We start from the raw sequence: 27950 nt of genomic DNA on the forward strand, positions 1-27950 counted from the left end.
ATGTCGTTCACACAAACTCTTTTCCAAAATATTTTTTTATTTTTTTTATTTCACTTGCATATAAAAGAGCACTCATTGTCATCTTAGCACCATGCCGCCTGAAGACTCAAGCTCAGTGTTTGTTTGCAGCTTCGCCTTTGACCGGGTTTTCTAAAGTGTTTCATCTTTACAGACGGCGTTCTGCCCTCATGTCAGGGGCTTTGTCGACAACAAAAAGAAAGTTTACAAAGAAAATCAAAACATCAAAATACTTTAACACACAGTTCACCATCCTCCTGAGAGACTGTTATACAAAAAAACTAAACAGAAATGATTTCACCTCGTGTACGGTGTTTTCTCCTTTTCCTCCTTTTCTCAGCGAGTCTGAAGATGAGACTTTTCTCTTAATATTTCCCGGCAGTGAAGAAGAAATGTAACGGTCGTTTTAAGAAAGCATATGAGCTGAGGCTGCATGTCTTAAACTTCCTGTGCGCCCGAGTGGAGGCTCTCAAGTGAATCTGAAATATTTCACTGACGTTAATATTCAGATCTCTTATTTACAAGATCTCGAGATGAACAAAAAAAAAAAAAGTACAATTCTTTAATTTCCCGGGTTAGTGTGATTGAAGAGCGCTCTTGTTCAACGATAATTCCTCGACTATTTCTTCAACTTTTAGAGCCTAAATCCATCCAACGTTAGGGAAGGCTCTGTAAGAAAATATGTTCAGGATTGTCTTTGAGAAAAACATTCAAGGTAGTTTTTTAATGCTAGATCATTTGAGCGTGCAGCCTGAGAAACACTCAGGTTGTTAGTTTAAGAACGCCACTTTTCAAGGATGAAAAAAAAAGTTCAAGGACTTCCTAAAGATGAAGCTGCACAACCTTAAAGTGCACATCTGTCAGTTCACAAAAATAAAGACTTCTTTTCTTTGTTGTTGTTCAAAAAAATCCGCCGTTGAAAGGTAACAAGAGGTCACTATGCCGACCGCAACAAAGACAGTTGGCCGGAGGATTTGGCAGTCTGACGAGTCAAAAAATGGAAAAGGTTTAATAATTAGATTTCACAACACCTCGCTGGCTATAATCTTTAGAGATTAACCTGGCCCAGGATGTTCTCGGTCTTTGGAATGTGCGTTTGAAATTCCTGTCAAATGTGTGAGACTTCAGAAATACAGAAAAATGTAATCCTCCAGGGACTCTGCTACCACTTTTCATTTTCAGTGTCAGTGGTTATAAACTCAACGGAGCCAACAGTGCAGAAAGAGTATGTGGGTTTTTCTTCTTTTTCATTCATTATTCCTGAGATAGAATCCAAAAATAAATAGAAATATAAAGGACCTCTGTAGTTCAACATGCTACAACGATTGCTGGACAGAATGCAGCCCTGAAAAGAAGATTGAAAAGACAAAAGGATCTGCTGACCTGCGGCCCAGAGGAGAAGTAGATCTGAGTTAGCAGACTGCTTCAGTCTGAGCTGGGCTGCAGGGGTTGTAAGGTCACGATCAGACCCCTGTATGCTATCTGAAGGAGGAAACAGGAAGTTAGTCTCTGCTGCTCTGACTGGTCATACGGTCAGAGGGCAGAGATAAACTCACAGTGGTCAGCACTTTGTAAACATATTCACCTCGTAGCACAGAGCCCTTATCAAAACACACCAAAGAACAGGAAACCTTTCCCTCTCAAAAACAAGAGGTGTCGCACGCAACGTGCAGCGGCCCCCTGGGAGTTACCAGAGGACACGAGGAAAAGCCTACACAGCGTGCTCTCAGACGTGTCATGTAGTCATGTAACAAAGATTGTTTTAGTCAGGTATTAACTTTTCAGCCACAAACACAAAGGTACCTCTCCCCCCCTCGTCCATGTGTAACAAAGAGCCGTATCAGCGGGTCACATGTCACGCTGAATGCAGCGGAATAACAAATTTACAACCAAAAGGTGAGCGGTAGCTGATTCCGACTTCCTGAAAAACCCGTTTAGGGACGCCAATGTCACAGAGGTAGACTCTGCTCTCCGACTCGGCTAAAGGAAGGGGGAGGCCCAAACACAGAGTCCACTTGGCCTCGATGTTGTGGCACTGCTCGACGACTGCCGGGTCGATACTCAGGACCGGAGCGCGGTTACTGTTAGCCCAGTCTGCAGCCGATTGGTACCAGGACTGCTCCCTCAGAAGTCGGTTCTCGTGGCAGTCCAAGCAGTTGATGACCAGATCCACGGGGCTTGCTGGCAGGTCTGGGACAGTTAAAGAGGAGGGTGAAAAAAACAGGTGGTGGTTAAGCTGTTTGTGAGGTGCCTCAAAAAAAGCATGCAGGATTACAGGTTTGATTTTCAGGAGAATTAAACACAGACTTCTTCATAACCCTATAGAATTAAAAAACTAGTATGAAAATAAAAATGATGCACAGGTCTTGCTTTGAACGCTGCTTCTCCACCAGAGGGCAGCATTTCTCTTAGCTGGTCCGTCCCAACACAACAACAGTGTTCCCAAAACAAACACTCTCAGGCCCAATCCCAGTGACCACCCCACAGCCTAATCACTGACGCCTCACAGTGTTTGACATGATATTAAAAAGATGAGGAATGAGACACACTATCATGACATCACATTTTGCCAGGAAACAACACTGAATTATATATTTTTTTAAAACCCCTGGTAGGGTTTTGTATTTCCTCTCAGTGTTTCCCCCTCGGTTGGAGTTGTAGCAGCGGTGGCCAAGTTTAACAAAGTTTTAGTTGCGTGCAAATTTTTGAAATTCTTAAAATAATTATCAACATTTAATGGACAAAATAATAAACCAACGACCACCCTATTGTCATAACCCGGCTTGTGGGTAACGGCAAAAGACGAGAGGAGTCAGAATATTACAAAACAAAATGATTAATTTATTTCAAAACTCATATTTTTAAATAAAGTCAGCAGCGGTGGTAGGTGCACATAGGGGAAACACTGCCTATTTACTTGTTATATATTTAAGCAATCTTTTAAAAGTTGAATAATAGGATTTAATATTAAACACTTAAATATCTATACATATTTATAAGTTCTTTATTGAGTTAAATCTGCCTCAAACAACTTGTTAAATGTGCTATAAATATCCATAATTAGTGACTAGGCTACATGTTACCTTTCCTGTCATGTCCACGCTCTCTTTGTTTAAACTGATTTATTTATTTTTAAACTTTATTGAATACTGCTTCAATACACAAACATTTGTCTACATTTAGTTGGAGCCTTCACGTCATCATGAACTCTGGGTAAGTCGTGCAGAAATGTGGACTCATTGAAAGTGTGTAGTCTGGTGTTTTAAAGTCTGCATCAGAGCCCGCACATACGTGATGATGTCACAGTCGGAGAGCGCGCGTCACACTCACACAATCATCGGGAACACACCGGAAACTCAGGGCGCACTCACACTAGACAAAGTTGTCCCGTACCACACTTAAGCATGATTGTACTCCCTCCCCCTCCACATCCCCCCCTCTGGCCTGCACTCACACTGCTCCAGGACTAACCGGGCCTGAGCACGGTGACCTCTTGAACATAACGTCATAATTCAACACATGCATGACTTTATGTTATTATGAAGCGTGCTCAGTTTACAAGAGAGGTAGCTCTAAATATAGATATACAGTATATCTCTCTCCTTCTGTGATTAGACATGTGTGTGTGTGTGTGTGTGTGTGTGTGTGTGTCTGTGTGTCTGTGTGTCTGTGTGTGTGTGTGTGTGTGTGTGTGTGTGTGTGTGTGTGTGTTTTACCTTTGACGCTGGCCACCTGCTTGCCACTGGTCCGGCTGTACAGGTTCACCTCACTGGTGACCGACTCCTGCATCTTGAGGAAGTTGGGCAGGAACAGGATGACCTCCACTTCATGGTTGGCCAGGTGTCGCCCGCAGCTGATGCCCTGCGCTCCCTGGATGTGCGGCCCACACAGGATGACCACCGTGGGTCTCTGGTGGGTGTTTTTCGGGGTGAGTCTGGTGACGTTCAGAGATGACAAAGTTACACCAGACACAAAAAACAAACTATGTCGTACCTAACAAACCCGAATCAAACTACCTCCCTTTGTATTTATAAATCATATGAAACAGAACTTGAATATTTCTTGGCATGGCTTCATCAGACGCGATCCTCAAAACAGGTACGGTTCAGTGTTCCTCGAGTCGGATCAGAATTGGGAACATCAGCTTTTTCTTATTCTACACTGGACTCTGGGAACAAAACACAACACCTCCTTAAAGGTAACGAACTTTGACCTTTTGGATGTTTTAGAAACCTGATTTTAAACCCACCAACCTCTGTTTGTAACTGTTTTAAATAAGTGTGCTTTATTTATTTTATAATACTCATTTGAGGCTTCTTCTTACACTCTCCTTTTAATTGTCTTAACTTCTTATGCTGCATTCAGGTGCTCTTCTGATGGTTCCAGTTTCCGCATTGGGAAGTCGATCTTCCCGACTTCAGTGTGATCACATGCTTTCAATTTGGAAAGTCGTAATTTGTAATGTTGTAACAAAAACAACAACAACAAACGACACAGATGCTACAAAGAAGACGTGTCGCCGAATCTCACTGTTAGGAGAGTTTAAACTCCAAAAGTTGATGTGCAATACGGGAATCAATACAAAGTTTCTAACCACTAACATAGCATCTCCTGCCCGCCATGTTGATGACAAATATGACATTAAGTCAGCAAGGCGGGCACCAAAGTCTTTCCCAAGTTTCTGTTCAAGTTTCTGTTCCAGCTTGAGAAGGCGTTATCGAGCGTTTTCCAACTCGGAAACTTTATTTTCCCGATATGTGTGACACCACATGAATGCAGCATTAGAAATGAATGAATGAAAATAAACAATGTCATAGAATGATGCCGACTGCGTCTCACACTTATTAATCAAGGAAATGTGAGACACGGATGTAACGCTCTCTCTCCTCTCAGGGTGATGAAAACTCTTAATCTCTTAATTTAATCACTCTGAAAAATGTACGTTCCAATAAGAAAAGATATTACAGCATTATTCATTCAGAGGATGTTCATATTTCTCTCTCCCTCCACTCAATAATATGTGACAAGTTTGACTCGGGACGTTTCTGGGCGGGGAGCTGGTGTGTTTCCTCCAGCCAATGACATCGCAGCAGGTGAGTTTAGGAGTGGATACAGTTCAGTGATTGGACGTGATTCAGCCTGGCAAATATGACGGACGTGGACTTACAGCAAAACATAATCACACTGAGGTGAAACACCAAGCGGATGAAGCTCGTCCTAAAGCGAGGGTGAACCTTGTGTTGTCTTTGACCCGTGGATGCTGAGTGATAAAGCTGATAAGCAGCCAGTATGCTACTACTTAGCATGATAACAAGCGACTAGTTAATGGTGAATATTGTGACCTCATCCTAATATAAAGTGTTGCTTGAAAATCGTTCCTACACCGAGCAGAAGGATAGTGTAGTTATGTTGCATGAGGCAGTAGTTATACCCTACATGTCATACCCCCACTCTGTCCTCCCAACACTTCCTGTCTCTCTTCAGCTGTGTCATACAGCTGAGAACATGAATTATGTAAATACTGAGCTTTTTATATACAGAAGAGTGAGCTAGTCACTGCAGTCAGAAGATTTAAAACAGACTTTAAGGTCCCAGGCAGCGAGTCCTTCAGTCAAATAACGTTTGTAACAAGTTACAGAACCTCAAGTGCAAACAAGCGACGAGACGTTTGGACAGTTGACGAGTGAAACTGGGCATGAGCGAAGCGGTAATAAAGACGGCACACGATCTCTGAACACTGATTCAGATGTGATCCGTATGAAAATGTCCCATTACTTATGAAAACTGCACCATGATACTGCTGTGATCCTGGTGTTGGAATACAACATTTCACTTGATCTTAGGAGCTCACTGTAGCTCCAGTGTTAACCGGACACATGTAGATATCACTAAACTGTTAAAACCTGCGTTTGTTACATGAGCCTCTGTGCTCGCGTTCTGTCATCTCACAAACGATCGTCAGCGCTCGTAAAAAGACGCAGGTTAACAACACCAAACGGAGCTGCTTCAAGTCCACAAGAGGTTCTTGACCTGCAGTGTGACCCCTGTCAGTATTCTTCAAAGTTAACACCCGCTCACTCGTGTAGATACAAGGTAGTAAAAGAGACGATCGCTATAGAAACCAGAAAACATGACAGGCAAACAGAAAGCTGCGTGGAGCAGCTCTGATGGTTGTGTAACCATGTTTGGCACCTCGCTGCACATTCTTCTTATAATTAAACAGATGACATTGGCTCCGTCTGCAATGTGCTGTAAATCAGACCGAGTGACATGTTGGTCAGGAAGCGATTAACTTTGTGTTTTCTTTGGGCTGCCGACTGAAAGTCAGCAGCTTGATTTATGGGTAGAGAAGACCCTGACTTCCAACGACAAGTTTCCTGTCACTGAAACATTGAACACGGGATCATTCTGGAGCAACAACATGACGGGATGTTGCTCCAATCACCCTCCTCTGATGAGCGTTAACAAAGTTTCTCTGTTTCCACGTGTCTGTGTCTCTATGATGCTCCACCTCAAGTTGTCAGGAGGCACTGAGAGCGCGGCGGCCTCGAGCTCGTTTGATGGCGTTCAGCTTATTTGAAGTTGAGGATTCCCTCTGTGTGGGTTTTTTTAACGTTTTTATACCAAGACACCTCCGCTCCAAATCAAACGGAGCAGGGCTCTCATTTTTAAAACAGTGCGTAGAATCCAAACTAAAAGTGTACATGCGACCAAAAACTCAGAAATGGCGTGCGCCCAAGATCATTCAGAATTATAAAACCGTTCGCACGCACACCTGCACGCAATGTTCCCTTTGCAGATCACGATCCGGCCCCGTGTTCCGCCCTCGACACGCCCACATTCAACCATAAACAGTCAATGCAAAGCAGCTCGTGGTTGAAAGTGCACACAAACAAACGAGCGAGCTGATCGAAGGTTTCACAAAGAAAATAAACTTTCTGACCCAGAAATGGAGGAGCTTGTAATCGAAGATTGCAGCGGCAAAACATTCACCGTTCATCATCACGCACGACTCCAATCCATCTGCAATGTTTGTTTGTTTTCAGGAGCCACACTGACTTCTTCATATACAGAGGGCTTATGGTTTTGGACAGTGTTTAGCTGAGTTTTATAAATTGTGTTCAATTTTGACTTTTTTCTGATTGTTTTCTTACATTTAGATTATTGGACTGGTCTAAATTTAAATTTCAGATGAATCCACAGAGAAATAATTCACTAAGAACATCCCTCGGTTTAACACGAGTCTGTTTTGGCACTCAACAACAGAGAAGTGGACGAATTCAAAGCTTTGATTTAAATAACCAAATTTTCTCGACTGACATAAATCTGAGTCGGCCGCCCAGAGAGAGATATTCCTTACCTGTTTGGTCCGCCCAGCAGAGTGAGAGCCATCTGACAGGAACAAACGCCGATCGTCTCCAGTCGGCGCTCCACAGAAAGGCCCCAACGCTCTGCGGCTGCCAGTAAACGTTTATGAAGTTCATAGGGAATGCTGGGAACCACCAAGCCTGAATCTGCAGAGAGAGAAAACATGAGGTCAGATAGATGACGGGATGAGCTGCTTGTCAACAAGGCAAGGCAGGAAACTACACGTCTTGTCTGGGTCTCGCCCTGGTCCTGGTCTTGGTCTTGACTTGGCCTCGGAGCACTCTGGTCTCGGGTATGTCTTGGTCTCAGTTAGTGTGGACTTGACTACATCACTAAGCATTACATTATGATGTTTGTTCTTGTTCTTGTCTAAATGGGGATGAACGCTGGTTTTGGCGGCCTCCAGTGAATTTTTTTGCCAAAGGCCACAACAGACTTTAGGATCACCACTGTAGATGGCATGTTAATGCTACCTCTCTGAATTTAGTTTTTTTCTGTTTTTTTTTTAACCAAACTAAACTCGAGCATGACAGAGGAGTTTTTATTGGTAAATAACGACATGATGCCGTTCCAGCAAACATCTGCCTGGATGAAGTGACCTTAGGCAAGACACAAGGCACAAAAATGTCTTCACAAGCACGAACTCCAGACCAATCTTCAATTTCAAAATCTCTCTCTCTCTCTCTCTTACACAGAACAGCAAATGATAAACTGAGGGAACGATAAGAACGAGAAATATTCCTTTGAATTTTACATTCTTGGAAATGTTACATAATTGTGAATCCGACCGGAGTTATGACGTCTCAGACTTTGGTATTTTGCCATTTATCTGTATCAGTGCACAATAATGTGACAAACCAAGAAACGTGACCTCTAAGACAACGACAAACGGTGGTGTTCGGGCTCTCGGGGGGGGGGGGGGGGGGGGCGTTGGGTACGTGTAAGCAACAACTGTCCTGATGCTAGAAGCCCACTCCCAAGGGAAAAGCCCTTCCTCCTCCTTCATGACCTGATGTTGTTCCCATCACGGGGAGATTCTCCATTTCCTCTGCCGTTTGTCACTGCTGTCTGCGGCAACAAAGGGAAGATTGGCAGCCTTTACAAAACATGACAGATGCGAGGTGAGCCGGAGTGAGACGCCTTTTCCCTGCGGGCCCCCCGAGTTCACACGCACCATCACATGCTCTCTGACCAATCCCCAACCCTGCAGCTCTGGGACGGGGGCTGCGCTCAGCCGGACCCCCCACATCGGCTGCTGCCTCAGTCAAAACATAGAGCGGGTTGGCGTGACAAAAAGGGGACAAACATCGTATACATATGAACACCTGACACCTGTATCCCAACGGCTCGTGGTGACAGATCAGGGAGAGCAAAACATGGGGGAGGCATGCTGGTGAATGGGAAACACACTCCCATTCAATTCAGCTCCTTCAAATAAAAAAACCTAAACACGTATTTTATGTTTACAATACTTAATGTAGACGTTGAAACACAGTCAATATAACCAGATCGAAAGGTTCTTGGCATCAGTTTTAAAAGGAGCAATATGTAACTCTGACACCTACTGTTTAAAATGGGTAGTGCAGTCCAAATTCAAAACACTGGATGTAGAGAGTTGTCTCCCCCCCCCTCCCCCTCCTCTCTAGAGTCGATGCTCACTCAGGTCACCATGTGGTGGACTCTGAAGCTTCAGTGTTTATCCAGCTCTGCATGGGTCTGTAAACCTTTCTGTGTTCTAACCTCTCTCCATTTTTCAAAAGCATCTCCAATATTGATCCTAGTTTGAGCACGTTTCTGCTCGTGGAGCTTATTAGAAACATGCAGAGGCTTTTTAGGTCGGGTACAATCACTTCTATCTGAACCACTTCTCTTGCCCACTTCCATCGCTGCAACACCTGTTGACCTGATAACTGCTCTCATATCTGACAAACCGAGGGGCGTCCAAAACGGCCGTGTGGAGGTGCCTTAAAACTCTGCCTACCTTCTCTGGTCCAAACAAATCCAGAGCATTCAGGAGCAGAATCTAAAGTTAGAAGGAGGACATACTGGCTGCTGCGTTGTTGTCAGAGAAGCCAGCACTTCAACATAGCATGTTTCCTTAATGTCTGATCAGATAGTAAGATACCTTTATCATTTCATTGGGTACATATCTTACTGATTGGACTTTAGACTAAGGGGGCCTTGCATGCAGCAGATTGGACTACAATATCCACAACTACGTTTGGCTTTTGTATGTCAAAGTTCTGTCCAGGTCTGAAATCTGGTGACATCATGTAGTAGGACATCTTTAATAGTTTCACTCACTACCATCATATCAAAGTTATTTTTGGTTAGTTAATAAATGCTTCAATGCGTTTCCCTTTCTGGGGCTTGTCATGTCACGGCCCCTGGCCTTGTCAGAATTGTTCTCTTGTGTGTACTTTTTGAATTACTGTATTACAGAACTACACTTTGACCTTTTATCACTGTACAAACTGAAGTGTGTGGAACCCTCTAAAGAGGCCGTGCTAATCCTTGGCTGTCTATCGCCTGTGGCACATTAGAAGGGTAATGAAAGTCAAGCTGGGGGAGCTGCCCGGCTCAGCATCCCTTTGATAAATAAAGCCGCTGGGAGGCAGTTAAGTCTTTAATGGCCTCCTACAGATCTACGGACTGGTAGCTGAGAACTTGGTGGCCTCACTGGCGTTCACAAATTCATACACACACACTCACACTTGCTAGCACACACACCTCATCCTGCAGTGAACTCTCAGCGGGCCACAACTTTACGCCCTTGCATGCAACCCGGACAGTGACACACACACCCTAATACACAAGATAATTACAAAACACAGACTTATGCTGTGCAATGTGTGCATGAATAAAATTCTAATATCTTTGGGCTTGTCCTACTCTCCTCCCACTATTCTTGTATTGATACCGCACAAAGAGTGCTAATATGTTTCAGTAGGGAGTAGAAATCTGGAACATACCAATCCTCACGTGAGCGATAAGCACAGTAAAGTCAACTGCCTCTTGTCATGCAAACTGCTGCCTTGAGTGCCAGGCTCAGGGGAAGTGGGAGTCGCACTAGTATGCACTAATTGCTTTTCAACTACCCCACCAGGTGCACTTCTTAATGACTCTCTTGCTGAAGTTGCCGGTACCAAAACAACACCCTCCCCTCCTTACACACGCACGCCATCTCCTCCTATGTAACACTCTCACACACATTCATTGATTTTATGCCAACACACACACACACACGCACACACCCACTTTCGATGTTGTGCAAAAAACAATGTCAGCAGGCAACCAGCAAAACCAGGTAGCAATGAGTGTGCAGCAGCGCTAAAATAAACTGAGCTGGAAGCAATCCTTCAAGCATGACAAGGGAACTGACGGGACTGAAAGCAATACACGCTGGCTGGATGTGGGCCATGTATGACTAAGACCTGAGCCGGGATAGGGAGGGTTAGACGAGGCTGCTGCTCCGCTCGTCTCTGCAGAGCTGCAAGAGATGAACTATGTTGACCTGTGCTCTGAGAAGGCAGCAATACGGGGGCTCGGAATTAAAAAATTAATGAAGTATCCTGTGGCATTCATTTTCTTTTTTTTTTGCCATATATAAGAGGGCTTTCTGAATTTCTTTTACACATATGAGTTGTAAATAATACCATGCAACAAACCTGATTTCATTGGATTTTCTAAAATTCACTTCTATGTGTAATCCTCTTCAAGTTTTTCTAAAAAGCTTTTGCCAGAGTTGTCAATCATAATGTTTTGAGAGGATCATTGGATAAAATACTCTGAAGAACATAGAACCCAAAGAATCTTGCACACTATCGAAAACATTTTGCAGCATGTCAGTCCTGCGATATGTCTTTCATATTAATTAAAATGTCTCTATGTTCATTCTGAGTCTCCTATAAGACGATTTAAGAATGGTTAAATGTTCTGTGATGACAAAAACATTCCAAGCTTGCATGCTGCCTTCTCCAAGGTGACACAACATAAATACATAAATAAATAAGTAAACAAAGAAGAAAACCAGTTGGCTTAGTTGTGTTGCAGTCTGGCATGTTTGCGCTGAGGTTTCACTGCACAGCTGGAGTCAATCGCTCCGCAGGAAAGAAATACAATAGCAGAACTAAACGTACACAGACTGTAACCACTACAATAAACAATAGTCTATAGAAGCAGGCCCGCCACACTGCTCCTGCAGTGCGTTAAGGCAGGCCTAACATACAGCTTGGCACTCTTGTTTTTCCTTTCTCTGTTTCTTGTATTGTTGATTTATCTGTTTACTGGTAAAGTTTCCAGGTCAACAGCGCTGTGGTTTGTTCCTGCACCAGAGGTGCTGTTTATGTAAGGCTCTACGGCGGCGTGCTAATTACAGAGTGCAGAGGATGGGGATTATGATGACAGCCCTGGGAAGCAGATCTGCCTGCACGGTAAGAAAAGGAGCCTGTGTTTGGCAGCTGTCTGCAGGATGGCGGCATGGCAGCTCCTCCTGCTGAGCTGCTCTGTGTTATTGAAATCCGATACAGACTGGGATAAAAGTCCCGGAAACACCATCACGACTACAACTGACCTGTGACATAGAAAGCTATCTACACTTTATATTCAGCACAGTCCGCTTATTCAGCAGGACAATGCAAACCAGTGGTTTTAAAACAATACACTCTCAATTATTTTAATGATTGATAGTATTGAAAAGTATCCATCCATTTACTTCCGCTTATCCGAGGTCGGGTCGCAGTGGTCAGCCCAGGTGTCCCTGTATATAATCCTTCCAATGAGCTCTAGGGTCAACCCCGGAGTCTCCTCCCAGTGGGGTGGGCCCAGTAAACCTCCAAAGGGAGTATGTACAGGATGTAAAAGGAGTTATGAGACCGGGTGGAGAATGATCAGACTGAATAAGCCAGTTTAAAAAGATGTGTTTTGAGATGAGATTTGAAAATGGAGAGAGAGTCGATATTACGGATTTGTGGTGGGAGGGAGTTCCAGAGGTCGAGGGGCAGAGCGGCTGAAGGCCCTGGACCCCATGGTGGACAGGCGGGCGGGTGGTGCAGTGAGTTGAATGGAAGAAGAAGACCTGAGAGTGCATCTTAGTGTGAGGGAGGGTGGATTAAACGATCAAAAAGTGCAAGCAAACTCCTACACATGACTGTCAAAACAGCATAAATACATTGGCTATTGTGTAATTTAGACAGTGTGCAGGTGTTTGCTTGCAATTTCTGGTCATTTAAAACAAGAAATGTCCCTTTGTTGCCTTGGTATTGAAACAGGTGTTGAAATCATTACATTTGAATTAGTTGCATCAGAGTTTGGGGATGATTTGATATGTGCTTCATTCTTCAATCATATCAACCCTGTCAGCAACTTTATACCGTGACCACAAGACCACAAGACCACAAGACGGTGAGGTGAAGGTGACCGTGAGCCCTCTACTTCTCGTAAAAACCTCCCCTCATGAGACTCACACCTTGCACTCCAGGGCCTGTGTTAGCGTGCCTGCTGCTTATCTTGTGTCTGTGTTCACCAGTTATGCAACAGGGGGGTTTCTGGAGTGAAATGAACTGTTTATCATCCCTGTGAGTAACTGAGGGGGTCAAAAGTCCCCTTCATGATAAACAGTAACCAGGAGGATACCATTCCAGTAAGTCCGACCCAAGATGACCTTTCTATGACCAACGGGACAGAACGGCGTCACATCCACTGTGACCTGTAATAGTGTTAGTTTTCCTCGTTGAGACGCTGCAGGACGTTCCTCAGAGAGAGCCCCTCTGGGTTGTGCTTGAGTGTACAAAATGTCTACATTTTTTTCCAAAGCTGTTAATGTGTTTGGAAACAGTGTTATGAGATAAACACCTGGTAGCTCTGGTCAAAGTTTAAACACAGAAATAAGCCGCTCATCCAAAACAAACACGCTGTGCTCACAGTGCTGACATGCTCAGTGATAAAATGTCCCAAAGAGGGACTTCATGTTATCTACCCGCTACACTGTATACAGCCTCATGTGGAATGAGATTATGGTGAGTGTGACCAATAATCCTGGAGAGCACAGGAAGTGAAGGGCGTGTGAGAGGTGCTATGTTAGTTAGGACCTGAAGACCTTAGACCTTCTTTGAACCAGAGAGAGGACTCTTTATCTCCTCCCTCGTATCAGACACAAAACCTCAGAGACTCACACATTAACTGAGTGATCCGCCCTCAAGCCAAAAATAACTGTTTCTTTGTAACAGGAATAAACTTCATACAGTTTAACTTCTCAAATGTGAGATTTTGGTCTTTTTTTGTGTTTTATCTCGGTCAACACTCTAACAGCCTGTCCTAAGAGCACGCGACACGAGCGAGCGTCAGCTTCAAAATCAGCCTGATGATGGAATTTATTTTAGTGTCATGTCATGCACACAAAGTGCCCAACCCTCATGGGGTTTATAAGACACCAGAAAATTCATTTGCAGTGTTTTTACATTAACATATCATAACATTACAAAGTCGCCGGCTCCTGTAACAGTTCAGTCTTAAACAACGTGTTCTGTCTTTTCTCCCAGGCTTTACAAATAAAATCTGCTATAACAAAGGTTACTTTTTTAAAACACAATTCCAGTTTTTCACAATCGTCTAGCCAAAAGAAATAAGTGTAAATTGAGGACATTTAAAAAAAAAAGAACATCCCTTATGTCATCATAGATCGGACAGTAAAACGGAAAGCGACTCTCATTTTCTAATTTCATTTAACTCGCACAACAAACAAACAATTGAAACCTGCCGGTCTCTAAAGCTAAAGCTAATGTTCCTCAACGTAGTTGTGCGCAGAGGGATCTTTGTCTTTTGGTTAAATTTAACTTCACAAAAGATTCTATAAACATCACTCCCCCTCCTATTGGCTCGAGGTGAATTCTCCAGAGAATATCCTGCTGCGTTCTCAGATCAGCTCCCTCGGACTTGTTGCAAAAAAAATACTAGAGGTCTGGCAGGAGAAACTCCGGGTGAAGTCTGAGCCAAAATTTTGGCTGTTTGCGTTCAGGTATACAGCTCCTCCTGGAAATATCAGGAGTTTTTTCAGGAGATTTCTGCAAGTGTGAAAGCCCTAATACAGTAAAAGGTAACAGCGAAGTAACGGTCATACAGCAGCCGTTGCTAATTGACTGTTGTCATAGAGACAACAGACCTGGCAGCGCTTTTATACTCATACAGAGCGTAAAGAAAACTAGTAATAAATATATGGCCGAATATGGCTATTGAGAGTCTTTGCCGTCGAAAATGTTTAAAATAGCAGAATGTTTTTGATCAAATCATCTGACACCTGCTCTGCAGCAGCGCTTTCAGGCATTTATAACGACTAAAATCCTTAGAATTATAGAGAAACAATTAATCTTGTGACTGATGATCTCTTTTCCTTAAGAGGTGTCGCTATAAATACAAGTCTCACTTATGACCAGCAAGAAAATCCTCAAAGTAGCTTTAAGCAAGGAAAGAAACATCAGTGTTTCCCACCGTAGACGATACCTGGGTGGGCCTCCCAGGTAAATGTATGGCTGCCCAGGTATATTTCTAACCTGTTTTTATGGGATCATCATAGTTTTTTGGGGGGTGCATCCTGGGGGAAACACTGAACACCTGAAATATCCTTTTCTGAAGAGCGAGGATTTATGCTACGAGTCAGTGGGGTTTGAGCATGCACATGTATTTTGTTCTCACCTGTACAGTACTCTTTGCCGCCGTGCTGGGGTCCTGTTATCTGTCGGTATGTGACGGGCTTCACCTCCAGAATATTCTCATCATGGCGGTAGGTCAGAGGCTTGTGTTGTGTGCCGTGCGTGCTGTGCTGCTGTGGTCGGTTTGCGTGGCTGTTGGTTCCATCGATCTTGGAGAAGACGGCAGCTTTGTCAAACAGAGCCAGGTTGCCCTCGAAGTCGAAGTCCGTGTCCAGGTCCTCGTCGGTCCCGTCTCCAAAGCACTCGTCATCTTTTGGTCTCATCGGCCAACCAGCTCCTCCGTTTTTCACGCTGTTCTTCTTTTGTGTGGTCGCTCTGCTGTTAGATGAGCCTGCAGGAGCTGGAGAGCACACACAGACATTTAGAAGTTAGCAACATGAGGAAGTGATTTATTGTTGTACTTAATACGCGCTGATGCTGAACTCCAACAACTCTGGCAATAATTCATAAAAAATCTTTTGAATTAAATGAATTGTATATTATACCGGGTGAAGAAAGATGAGAGGTTAATTACAAAGATTGTATTTCACTTTAAGGGAAGAGTGTGCAACTTTTTGATCCAGTAGATGTCGCCCTTGAGCACCAGCATGGAACCAAAACAAACTGCTGTTTATGGCAGATATGCGCCGATATTACTCGATGTATTCAGCAGTCAAACAACATTTATACGTTTGTATTACACTAGCAGTTCTCTTTCACCAGCAGAGGGCGCTATATGGATTACAACAAACATCATCCCTCTCCAGTATGTCGTTACTTTCCAGTTGAGTGACCATCTTGTCTTCGTTATAAATATTTTCCACAAGTGTTTGATAAATGTTTGTATCTATATCAATCTATCTGCACAGATCGAACATGGATCTAAGAACGATATTGGGCGATACATATTTATCGGCCCCAAAAGTCCAATATCAGTCGGGCCATAGTTATAAGTGTTGAATGCACGTTTGTTTGTCTAAGTTTGCTATTACTATGTTACACCAATATATCGGTATCAGGGGATTTTTTTGTCCAAAATATTGAAATATAATATATAAATCAGTTAGAGTTGGGCGAAAATATCGATACAGCTTAGTATCACGATATTATATCGTCTCATCGCTGCCAAGTATCGCTGTTTTTATAATACATTTACGTTTGTTTTTATTACATTATTTCAAATATACCTTTAAATGTGTAATTACTGAAGGGGTTGCACAATTCATTTTGAACAAGTTGCATTGTTAAAAATTACTGTAGTTGTACATGTTTGTTGTCAGTTAAGTTTTGGTTAGACTGAAATACCAACAGGTCAGATTGTGAGGTGCATGCAGTCTTTACAGGGTTTTACTTTTATCACAGTGTTGGTCCGTTTGTGGACTCGACTCCCGTTGTGTAGAAAAAAAAAGGACTGAAGTGAGATCAATCGACTGAGACTGAACATTTCTTGATTTTGTTTAGTTTTGTGGACATAATATGCAGTTCAAAAAGTTAAATCGCTATATATTGTTTTGCAATTCTCAGCATTGCGCAAAATGTTTAAAAATTGAAATCATATTGAATCGTATCTCAAGGATCGTGGCGCCTCACGTGATTCCCACCCCTAATATATCGGTATCTGCCCCAAAAATCCCACATTAGTCAGGCCCTAATTCAAATGTTCTTTGAATGGCGAGGAAATATCCCTACACTGGTTTTGAAATCATCATGTATAAAAACATACAGCTGGTGTATGTGTGTAGAGCTGGAGACGGGGGGGGGGGGTGGGCTGTGGTCCCTCACAGGTCTGTCTTGGCTTCAGAATGTAAAGATTACCCCTAAACCCTCCTAATCACCCCTGAATGAGCTATGAGCCTTCACACCATACATCACAGCGTTGTGTAAATGTTGTAATCCACACAACAATACGCTCCTGCACTCAGCAGTCTCAAATTGTGACTGGATGCTCGAAACTCCTTTTTACCCGCGGTACTCTTCTTTCTCCTCTCACGGTTAGTTACTATAAATCGCTGAGAACTAAACACCGCTGACACACTAAACATACAATGGCCGACTGAGCGCCTCTCAATAAAGTTTACATACATGCTAGCACAAACAAGAAAAAAGAAAAAACTAAATGAACAGAGAAGAAAAAAGAAAAAGAAAGAAAAACTGGAAAAACCTGGCCTTCAACCCCAACCACGCTGAGCTCTCACGCTAACCAGGAGACAGAGAGGCACAGTCGCACGCTACTGTCACTGTGACAGCTAAGGTACTTTGGACTCTCTCACGCAAGACACTGGGAGGCTCAGTCATAGTACACTGGCACTGACACAAAGACTCTAACTAAGTATGAGCTAATTTCAGACCTGACTCAATACCACAATGCAGCCTTAACACGGCCTCGACGGTCTGAAGACGTTCAGTCAGCCGAGAGCTGCTGCGTCTGCGGTAAATGCATGTTTACAAAGCTGCTCTAAAATATCAAAATGGGATAAAGAAAAAAAGCCTCGTGTCCCTCTGAGCACTTACAAACACACTCCCGATTAGAGCTCATATAAGAGAGAAGTCATCATGGAGACTGGTGCAACATGTGGTGGAGGAGAAGCTGATGGGTTTGTGTGTTCATCTGTGTGAACAGCTGTAAGAGCTAATTACCACGAGTGAACGCCGTCTTTATTTACAAGGAAGTGTTCTGTCATGCTAGGATTCAAAAAATCTGAATGAAGTGGGCACAGCTCCAAGCCAAACAGGTTAATGAATAACAAGTAGCAGGACGGGGAGTGTGAACTGCACTGATTTCAGCAGAGAGAGAAACTTAGCGACACAGATTTGTTTGAAAAAGCACTCAAGAAAAATGTTACTCTGAAATGATACATAACAGGAAAATAACTGGGACAAGGCTCACACTATTCATCACTTCTTAAAATGATCTCATTGGAAAATTTTACTGGGATATTTAGGGATAAACAGGAGACTGATTGGCCAAAGGAAGTTTAATGCATTCAGACACTAAAGTCTAAATAGACTTTTTTATGTTACTACTAGGGCTGATAAGCACATTTTTTTTTTTTTATAATCGTAATCCACATCTGAAAGTTAATTGCAATTAATTGCATTTTTTAATTAAGTTCCTCCATTAGGCCCCGTGTCCATCTAGCCTTTTGTTTTTAGCGCCGGAGTCTATTTTGTAGTTATTTTCAATGAGGGGGTGAGCGTTGGCAGCAGAAAGCGGCAGCCTGGAGAAAAAGTGCGGCCGCTCCGAGCACTCAAGTTGAAAATCTTTCAACTTTTCAGAAAAGGCGCCGATGACGTCACCAGCACTCTTTTTCCAAATGTAGGCCATTCCCCGTGCTTTTCTCAACGTCCTCTTTGCTCCATGTCCGCTGGGGGTTAAAGATCTCAAATATAAAACATACAGTAAAAAGAACGGAGCGTGGTCGGTTATACAGTAGTCAGTGTCAACCCGTAAAAAAGCACTAGGTGGACACAAGGCCTTCAGATATATTTTTCACCAGAAATTAGACAAACACTCTGAGTGAGATGAGTTTGTGTAGTGTAGAACGAACTAAACACACGTTGGTGTCTGTGCGGTTAACGGTTGAAGTCTCAGAGAGAAGCTCTGAGTGACTTCCTGAAGTGGAGCTAAAACAGCTTTTATGTTTTGTGCTCCTTAATGTTTGTTTATTTCTCTCTGTGTATAGACTGAATCTCTCTCCTCTAAGGTGTCTAGTCTAGAGTTGTAATTATTGTAATTACTGGCCAGGACTCCCTTGAAAAAGAGGTTTTTAATCTCAATGGGACTTTCCTCGATAAATAAAGGTTAAATAAAAAATTAAAAAATTGTTGTAATGGTTGTATCTGTTCTCTGTGTTGTCCTTTATTTTGTTTTGTTTTTTGTGTGTTCTGTTTGTTGTATTTGTTGTATGTATTACTTTGTTTGTTTCTTCTGTAGTGTGTTATGTTTTGGTTTTGTATTGCTGTGCTGTACCTTTCTAAATATATGTTTGGGACCCCCTTGAAAACGAGGTGATGCACCTCAAGGGGCTTATCCTGATAAATACATTTCTCACTAAACATGGAAGCACAGTAACACCAATAAGATCTGAAATACATTTTTTTTTGTTCTTAGTTACAGACAGTTTCTCTCCATGCGTAGTGGAATCACGGCACTTCAGAGAAGAGTTTCATAAAATGCCGCCTTAATGAGGTCTGTTTGGGTCTAATGCAGTTCCACTTTTAGAGGCTTCATTTAGGAGAGCAGTTTCTAAATTCCCATCCTACTCTCCCAGAAAGATCAATTGCAGATATTCAGAAAACCATTCGTGGAATCCGTGGTCTTGTATAAGCATCGGGCCCACCCTGCTTTCCCTTTCTTTGTGGCCCGGGGGGCTTCTTGGGAGCATGGCATTGCGTGTGAAAGCAGCAGCCCTGCCCAGGCCACTCAGCACGTTGGCTCTGTGAAATTTGGGCATTAGCTCCCTGGCCACCAGCCTGAGAGCTGGAGATTAAAATAAAACCTCCAAAGGTAAACACTGCTTCCACAATTGATATCGCTTTGGCCTTTCCGAGCACACTGGGACAACATGGCTTCCTGTCGGCGAGGGGGGGGGGGGGGGGAGTGGAGGGGGGGGCTGGTTTCCTGTGCTGAGCAGGAGCGAGGGAGGGGAGATAGAGGGGACAGGAGGGCACAGAGGCACGAACACTGGAGCTGCTCTTTAGGAGCAGACGTGGGGAGGGAGGGGGGAATGTTTATTGATCTTAGTCACACACATATTGTAAAGAGGAACTTTGGTACAAGGCTTTAGCACGCTATGGGAATCTCAGGGGAGGGGGGGGGAGTCATAGAAAGACGCCGTTTGGTCCCTTGCTCCAGCTTCTTAGCAGAAACACACAGGGAGAAGGACAAACTAGCTGCACACAAAAATCACACTACATTAGGCTCACGACCACAGAAATGTAAACGGCCGATGTGATAGTCGTAAAAATCAAACAATATCGAACCACAGGGGGAAAAAATAGAAGCTCCAGGCGGACATTTATAGTTTTTAATGACCAAGAATTGGAAGCAATCGCCCGCAAACTTTCTAATTTGCACAAATAATTTGAAATGTCACCACCACTGCTCTCTTAAATGTAACTTTAAAAGAAACATCAGTCATTTTGGAGCTGCCCTATCTTGTTTTCTTGCAGCAGCTTTGGCTTAAAAAAATGTGACGGAGATCTGTGGGGGAGTTCTTTAAGGGTCGATACTTTACCAAACACTGGATTATTAAAAAAACAGAGGCTCATGTGGCATAGAAAGTATCCAAACGTTTAACAAGTTTTGATACCACAGGAACAAAAGTCCCACTCCCAGGCACCCGAAAATAAGACATTTCTTGTTTTTAATTTCCAAAAATTGCAAGAAATCTCCTGCACGCCGTCTAATTTTATACGTCACCTCATCTGCTCTCTGTGTGTTTGCAGGACACATGAATGCAACTTCTGCATCTTTAGGAAACGCCAAACAGGCTTGAGAAACGTCAGTATATTTTTGGGGCCTGTGAGCTGCTCTCGCTCTATTATTCCTTCTGACTGACTTAAGATAGGTTTTTTAACAATTGGGTACTTTTCCAATTATCATTAAAATAACCGATGCTGTATCGTTTTAAATCATGTGGTGTGCAAAGAGACATGAACATATTTGTCTTCATTACAGATTTTCTTTCTCCATAGAAGAGCCAAAAAGAGAGAAACACCAGGCTTCCTTTTATTTTGCTTTGCAAGCTTCAGGAAAAACACCAGAGTCAGAGGTCAGTTTTACAACCAGGCTAAAGACTATTAACCCAGCGTCCATTAGCCGACTCTCCTGACCTCTGGCTCGTCCATTGTTTTGGGGATCCTGAATGTGAAAGTGAACGACATTTACTGATTCCTGCCGAGGCCTCAGAGCCGTCCAGCCAGACTTCCTGCTGAGTGGATGTTGACAAGAGGAAATGCCATTTTTAACGTTTATCTAATCAGGAAGGTTGAGTAACACGCTCTGCATTTTTTCTTTTACAATCACAGACACAACTTGGGATGCAGATGTGCTTCTCAGTATCAACGCGTGTCGCTGCACAGCTGAGACATGTGACTGCAGAACTGCTCTGACAATTAACATCCCATTTTAGAATTTTATCTCAGCACTGAAAATGTTGGCCGCCATTTAAATCAAGCTGCAGTTTGTAGAAACATTCCTACATGTGCAGGTTCAGGTCTTTAGCAGGTCATGAAACCGACTGAATTTAATATTGATGACTCTTTATGACTTATAACAGTAAACAAGACCATCAGCGACAATAGTCATCACTACTCATCATTTCTTCATGGTTGCCAGAGGTGTAAGTGTCAGACAAAGTGAGTAAATGCACGAAGCCTTTGTTCACATTTTCTACAGCAAAGATCCTCAATGACTGATGTGTTTGACTGTCAAAATAAAGCACACTTTTATATTAGCTTATTTAAAGGACAAGATCAGCAAAGAGATAAGAAGTACGGCTCGCACGGGTCGCGACAAAATCGAGCAAAAACTCAAAAGTTCCTCACAGGAGTGGGGCTGCACCATTCCTGCTAAAATGTGAATCATGAAAAAAGGACTTGTACGATGCAAAATGTTCAAAATGGAGACAATAATTGACAGATCAATAGATAAGGGGCTAGGTGGTTTGCCCTCACTCATTCTGACTCCTCCCTTTCACGGTTTTATTTTATCATGTAAATTATGAGAAGCTATTTAAAGACCCCTTGTGAACTGCACTACTTAGGTTATGACCTAAAATTGAACATGTCTAAATGTCTGGCAATTATTCTGATGTGATGTTGTTGATGTTTTTCTGTTTCTGAAAAAATAATCAAACATTTTAGCGGCAAAAAAAAAAAAAAATGTGAATCATGATTTTTCTCCCCGCGTATTGAGATCAAGATTCTCTCACCTGATTCAAAAAATAGTTTGCAGCAAAACACCACTGGTCTAGGGCTTTCAACAGCCATGACCTATGACCTGTAATAAAGTGCTGGACTTAAACTTAAAAGTCTCTGATAAATACACGGTCTCTTTTCCTTTCTTATTTCAGAACACGTAAAGTGAATAACTGAGATGCCGTAGAGTTGTGAAGCAGAATCAGAGGCCAGTCGACGGCCTGATTCATTAGCTAGTTGTACGTTTTGCCTTACACTGAGCGAGTAAATGGACTTGAGCTTCTGGGGTTAAGAGTCTCACCCGAGAAAGACATCTGACACCTCGACCTTCCGACCGACTCTACCACTGAACCACAGCCGAGTGTAACTGATAAAGCAACTGGGATAGGTGTTTACCAGCGTGTATCATGTTGCGCTGAGACTCTTACAAACTGCGGTTTCCTGACATTTTCTTGGCCAGATTTCTTTCTCACTTGTCCTCTTAATCTTAAAATCACGCAATTTGCGCAATTTGTTGTTTCAGAAGTTTTTAACAGAATTGGGTAAGAGAGATTTTTTTTTATTAAACTCCATAACTTAGCAGCCCTGAATGATTTTAAAAAAGCTCTAATGAGTCCATGCTGTGTGTGTGTGTGTGAGTGTGTGTGAGTGTTTCATCAGATCATTCACTCCGACTCAGGGATTCCCAAAGCGGGGGTGCGGGACCCCTAGGGGGCGCTCTGGAGTAATGACAGGGCTGAACAAGAACAATGCACACCGTTTTTTTGACAATGTTTAGAAACCACTTCTCTCCCTCGTGTTTGCTTTTTAATCGTTGAAGCTATATGTCGCTACTTCTCTTTGTAAGGTCTTCCTCTAAATGAGATCAGCGGTCTCTCAAGACAAATCTGTTTGATTAAACGCTCAGTGTGTAAAGTCCACCACCAGGGGGCTCTCAATCAAAAACAATAACAGAAGATGGCTTATTCTCTCTGCTACTCAAACCCCCCAGTTCCCGATTAGAAATGAACTCCAGGGTTGACCGTAGTCATGACGACCGGGTGAAACCGACCCGAGGAAGAAGACAATATAGTTTACAGACGAGCTAATGTATCCGAGTATAATTTACATGTCGCTTTTTAATCACAGCAGCACATACAGCGTCAGTACCTCACGCAGTCTTAACATCTGGTGTTTCCATGGCGACGATAAACATGTCCTGTCTGTCGCGGCGGCTCTGTCAGTGAGTTTATTAACCTTAAGCAAAACAACGCATCGTGCACTCTCAAATGACTCAAAGAGGATCAGCCGTCACAAGTTTCTCCTTTGACTTTCAGACACTGCTTCACAACGCTGCTCTCCAATGGCGTCACAAATTACTACCGGGTACGACTGAGGTCATTCCAGCTTCGCCTACTCAGGCAGACGTTTCAGATAAACAAAAAATCAGAGCTGGACAATGGCAGAATGTTTTGGCTTGAGCGACCGTGTTGGATTACAAGACATTGTTACATCTTCCTGTTGGATGTTTCTGCTTTGCCACGACTGAAGAACACTTCATGAAATATGAATCCATTACATTTAGCCGACTTCCTCTCAGAGCCGTACCGTGCAGGATAAATCAGACAGTGTTGAAATGGACTGTTGGTTTCTGTTGCCCTTCATCCCTGTGATTCAGTAAACATGCAGTGTAACCAGCTGACACATTAAACACATCCGCTCTATTGTTAGCGACAAAAAAAAAGTCTTGCATGTGTCGTTCAATCAAAAAAAACTGTGACGTCAGGTGACTTTGCACTTTCAGCTCAGCATGACTGGAAATAATTAGACGGGTGAGTCAAGTAAAAAAAGGTGACACATTTTGTTGCGTGCTGCCATGTTTCCTTTGGCAATGAACATGTTTCTGTTTTAACAGAGGGAGTACTGTGTGGACATCGCTGTGGTTCACTCCTGTCACGGAGGACATGACTCTGTGCAGCAACAAGTTACATGATGAGAACCAGGAAGTGCCGCCAACAATGAATAAGCAAAAGTTTTAAAATAAACTGGGCTTTCCAACCGCATGATAAGCTGCGTCAAAATGTCTCAGGATTGTTTGTAAAATAATCCGTCAATTGTTTTTAGAATTCACTTACACAATCACGCTCTACTTGCACAGACTCGTGTTGTGACATCTTAATGAGGACGTGCAGGGTGGAGAGTCGAGGTCAAAGGATTCAGTAACCTGACAGAAGCCCTAATGAGACTGTGACGTTTCGCTTTCAATCTGATTGTCAGAGGCATATTGGGGGGACAAAGTGATCCCCCCTCTGTACCATCTTATCATAGGTTAAGATGGTACAGAGGGGGATTCTAGGGATCGCGCTGGAGCACTCAACTCTCCACTTGATGGACATTGTATACCCACTTCAAAAGTGGGCTTCTTCAGATTTTCTCCTGGACGTCTCCTGCTAGTCTGGGCGGTCTGTGCACTAATTTACATAGAATAGAGATCTGGTCAATTGTTGTCCGGCGAGCGTGCCAGAGCCCCTCTCGAAACTCACCGCAACGATCCCAACATGCACTGCAGCGACTGCCTCTCCGGCTTTCCATAGGAAATGAATAGAAAGCGTTGAGACGCTATCCACAACGCAGAAGGGCAATGTGAATTCACAGGCCGGGACACCAATATGACCCCGAGGCAGAATCAATATGAACGTACAAAGACGTCATGACGGCTGGGCTTAGTATGAAAAGGGTTTCTGTCATCTGGTGCTGATTGACTAAATGATCCCGTCATGCTTCCTCTTTCAGCACTCCCACACTAATGCTGTCCAAACCTTTTTTATGTCTCTCACAAACACACAGAGGGCAGAGGACGTGACACTGGATAAATTGCATAATCACATTGGTGATGAAATGTTTCCAACGCATTTGTGCAGTTAAAGACGCTGTGCAGGAGTTTGCTTGAATTAAAACAACAAGTTATTCAACACTGGGTGATTAGGACTTACACATTCGTTGCCATGGTTTCGATGCAGGTATCTACATCATATGATTTTTTAAAATATACCTTTAGAAGTTTAACAACTAAAATTAACCACAAAAGGGGCGCCAGATAGCTTAGCGGTTATGTCGGGTGCCCTACGTGCAGAGGCTATAGTCTTCACTGTAGCCGCCGTGGGTTTGAATCTCAGCTCGGACCTTTGGTTGCATATCATCCCCCGCTCTCTCCCACCAACATTTCCTGTCTCTTTTCAGCTGTTCTTTCAATAAAGGCCTACAAATATCTTTTAAAATAAATTATTCTGTGCAGTTTAAAAACACATTTTGGATATAATCCTGAAGTGTCACTTTTCATGAGGCATGATGGACTTGTTAGTGATTTCAGTATTTGCTGATCTGGACCAAAGAAGAGTCAACTGTCAGACATCTGCCTACCTCCTCTGCGCAGGATGGTGATGGGAGCAGCGCCGGGCTGAGAGCTGCTGCCTGTGACTTCAGGTTTCGGGACTCTGTTGCTGTTGGCGAGGCGTCCTGAAGTCGTGACGCTGGCTTCTGTTGCAGCTCCCTGGACGGAGCCCAGCTTGTTGGCTGTATGCTGGATGTCTAGGAACTTTAACTCCTTGATGTCCATGGCACTGGAAGACAAACGCACAGCTGGCCTTACTCAGAGCTCAGACTGCAAAGTGAACAACAGATCCCTGTGTGCATGCCACTGGATAAACAAAAGAGGCGCTGACATTTAAAGGGACACAATCACAACGTAGGCTGCAGGATCTGGATTATGAATCAAAATACACAAAGTGAAAGCGATGCTGGGATAGATCAGGTAGATGAACTTCACCAAAGTTTGTGCAGCAGATGGTACTAATGACTATTTCAACATTGATTCATGTATGGATCACTTCTTCAAAATCAATTAATTGTTTGGTCAATTAGGCCTCGAGTCCACCTGCTGGTTTTTTTCTGAGCAGCAGTGTCTTTTTTAAACTGTTTTCAATGGAGGGGGGAGCGTTCGCCTGTGTTGTGCGGCCGCCCCGTAACACTTCAGTTGAAAATCTTAGTCGCCTCGTGCTCTTTTTTCCAGATGTATGATATTCCCCATATTTTTACCTTCTACAGATAGTGTCACGTACCCACATCCTCCTCTCTGCTCGTCAACATTGAGGGAGAGCAGCTGTGTTTGTATGATCATGTAAAAAAGTCCAGTGAGCAACGTCACCACCAGCACTAGTTTTGGTAACGTCTGCCATCGCACTGATCTCATGTGTGAGTCAGTATCCTTCTGTCTCACCTGAAAGTGACCTCAGGAACAGGACACCGGACTCCATTGTGATACGGCCGTCTCAGCGAGATGGTCTGGCTCGCGTGATCGACTGAAATCACCTCTCCCTGGTAGATTCCCAAAGTCTGCCCACAGTTTATAGACACAACACTCCCCAGCCAGTCTGCGGCCATTGTGTCCGCTGTGATCGTGTGCCTGAAAAACAAACCACAGAAGAAGAAAAATAACCACCCACGGCTTGGATTTTACAACTTCAAACAGTCTTCAAGGTTGGCTTTTATCGTTTTAAATCATGAACATCACACCTTTTTACTTTTGACTCCTCTGAATTTCTATGAATGTTCCCGATACTCGCTGATTCTGCTCTGAAGGCAGCCGATGAATTTTCTATTATTTTCTCAAATCCGACCCGAAAGACGATTTAACTGTGTTTGTGTAGCTGTGCGTGTGGTTTGTCTAACTGGTGTTTCCGTACCTGTATGTTGTGCGTCTTCATGCTTGAACATAAAGCAAACATCACTCAGATTAGGCGGCTCATTTAGATGATGGTGAAAGCGGCTAAGATTCTCCACCTGAGGCCACATCTGCAGCCCATGTTTGAAATGTGAATGTTTTCTCGCTGTGTAAAGCCTGGCTGACTCTTTCTCTTGTCATCAGGTACTTTTGGTTTTACCTGTTATTGTCCCTTTTATTTTGAAAATCTGCAGCATGTGAGTTTAAACATTTTAAATAATGTTTTCTAAATCAACATAACGTAGCAGAATGTGCAGCTTGCCTTCATGCATCGTGAAAATATAACAATGTTTAGAGATTGTTTTAATCTGTTTGAATACGTAAGTGTAAGAACTCCAGCACTAATTTGACTGAGCACTTTTAACTTTTATTAGTCATATTTAATTATTTATTTAACTATATGCATCTATACTTTGACTGAAGTAATGAAGTTGTGTACTTTGTAAACTACTAAACATTTATAAATTAAATTGTAGTGAGTACATGCTTCGTCTTATAAGAGGCTCTGTGATGTATGAAAGAGAACATTTTACTCGAGCCTCATTTAAGCAGGTGTTACGGTTTAACGAGTTACCGTGTTATCTGGTGACTCTCAGCACATGTTGAAAACGTAATGTCCTCTTTGTTTAATGTTTTATATTATTAAAGTAACTGATAAGTATATCTTCACATCATAAACAAGGGCACAAAGAGCTATAAGAGCTGCTCGTAGGGATATTCCGTCTTTAAAATCTGCTATAACTACGACAACCAGAAAGTCACCAGTTAACACGGTAACTCTTTACACTGTAACACCGGCGAGCTTTAAATTCGCTTTTTCGACTGTTTCGTTCACCCCACGGAGGTAAAATTAAGTATAGATGTAGTTGAGATTAAAACAACCCTACATGTAATCCAGAAAAGCGCTGTGTTAAGAGAAATGAACGTATTTAGCCTGACAGGCGTTGAGCTGTGCTAGCTTGTGAAGCTAACGTTAGCTTAGCTTCTGTTCGCTTAAATAGAAGCCGACCGCGACAGCCTTGTTAAATATTCTTATATTTTCTCATACCACATCCTGAGTTTTTGGCGGTTGGGTTTGTATATATTTATAGTTACCTGTTCGATAATTTTTGTGGCGAGATTTCAGGAAAAAAGTCAAAGCTCCTCCGGTTGTTGTTCGTGCTGTTTCCCGTGTTAGCGTGTGACGTCACTTCCTCCGC

General features: G+C 43.1%; 1 protein-coding gene across 1 annotated transcript; it reads right to left on the bottom strand.

The window, feature by feature from the left end:
* Positions 1–17: 17 nt before the first annotated feature.
* LOC132977316 (enhancer of mRNA-decapping protein 3-like) lies at positions 18–27950 on the bottom strand. Its single transcript, XM_061042254.1, has 7 exons — positions 27847–27950; positions 26248–26433; positions 25392–25591; positions 15076–15432; positions 7379–7532; positions 3735–3952; positions 18–2208 (listed from the first exon to the last, which is right to left on the bottom strand). Exons 2-7 carry the CDS (start codon positions 26409–26411, stop codon positions 1874–1876), a joined length of 1428 nt encoding a protein of 475 aa, XP_060898237.1. The 5' UTR covers positions 26412–26433; positions 27847–27950; the 3' UTR covers positions 18–1873.

The sequence above is a fragment of the Labrus mixtus genome, chromosome 1 (assembly GCF_963584025.1).
Source record: "Labrus mixtus chromosome 1, fLabMix1.1, whole genome shotgun sequence".
NCBI lineage: Eukaryota > Metazoa > Chordata > Actinopteri > Labriformes > Labridae > Labrus > Labrus mixtus.

What these genes read in the sequence shown, in the direction of transcription:
- LOC132977316 (XM_061042254.1), bottom strand. Translation starts at nt 26,411, where the DNA reads ATGGCCGCAGACTGGCTGGGGAGTGTTGTGTCTATAAACTGTGGGCAG. An exon ending in GTTCCTGAGGTCACTTTCAG is followed by an intron (nt 25,592 to 26,247) that starts GTGAGACAGAAG and finishes TTTGTCTTCCAG; the next exon opens with TGCCATGGACATCAAGGAGT. An exon ending in CACCATCCTGCGCAGAGGAG is followed by an intron (nt 15,433 to 25,391) that starts GTAGGCAGATGT and finishes TGTGCTCTCCAG; the next exon opens with CTCCTGCAGGCTCATCTAAC.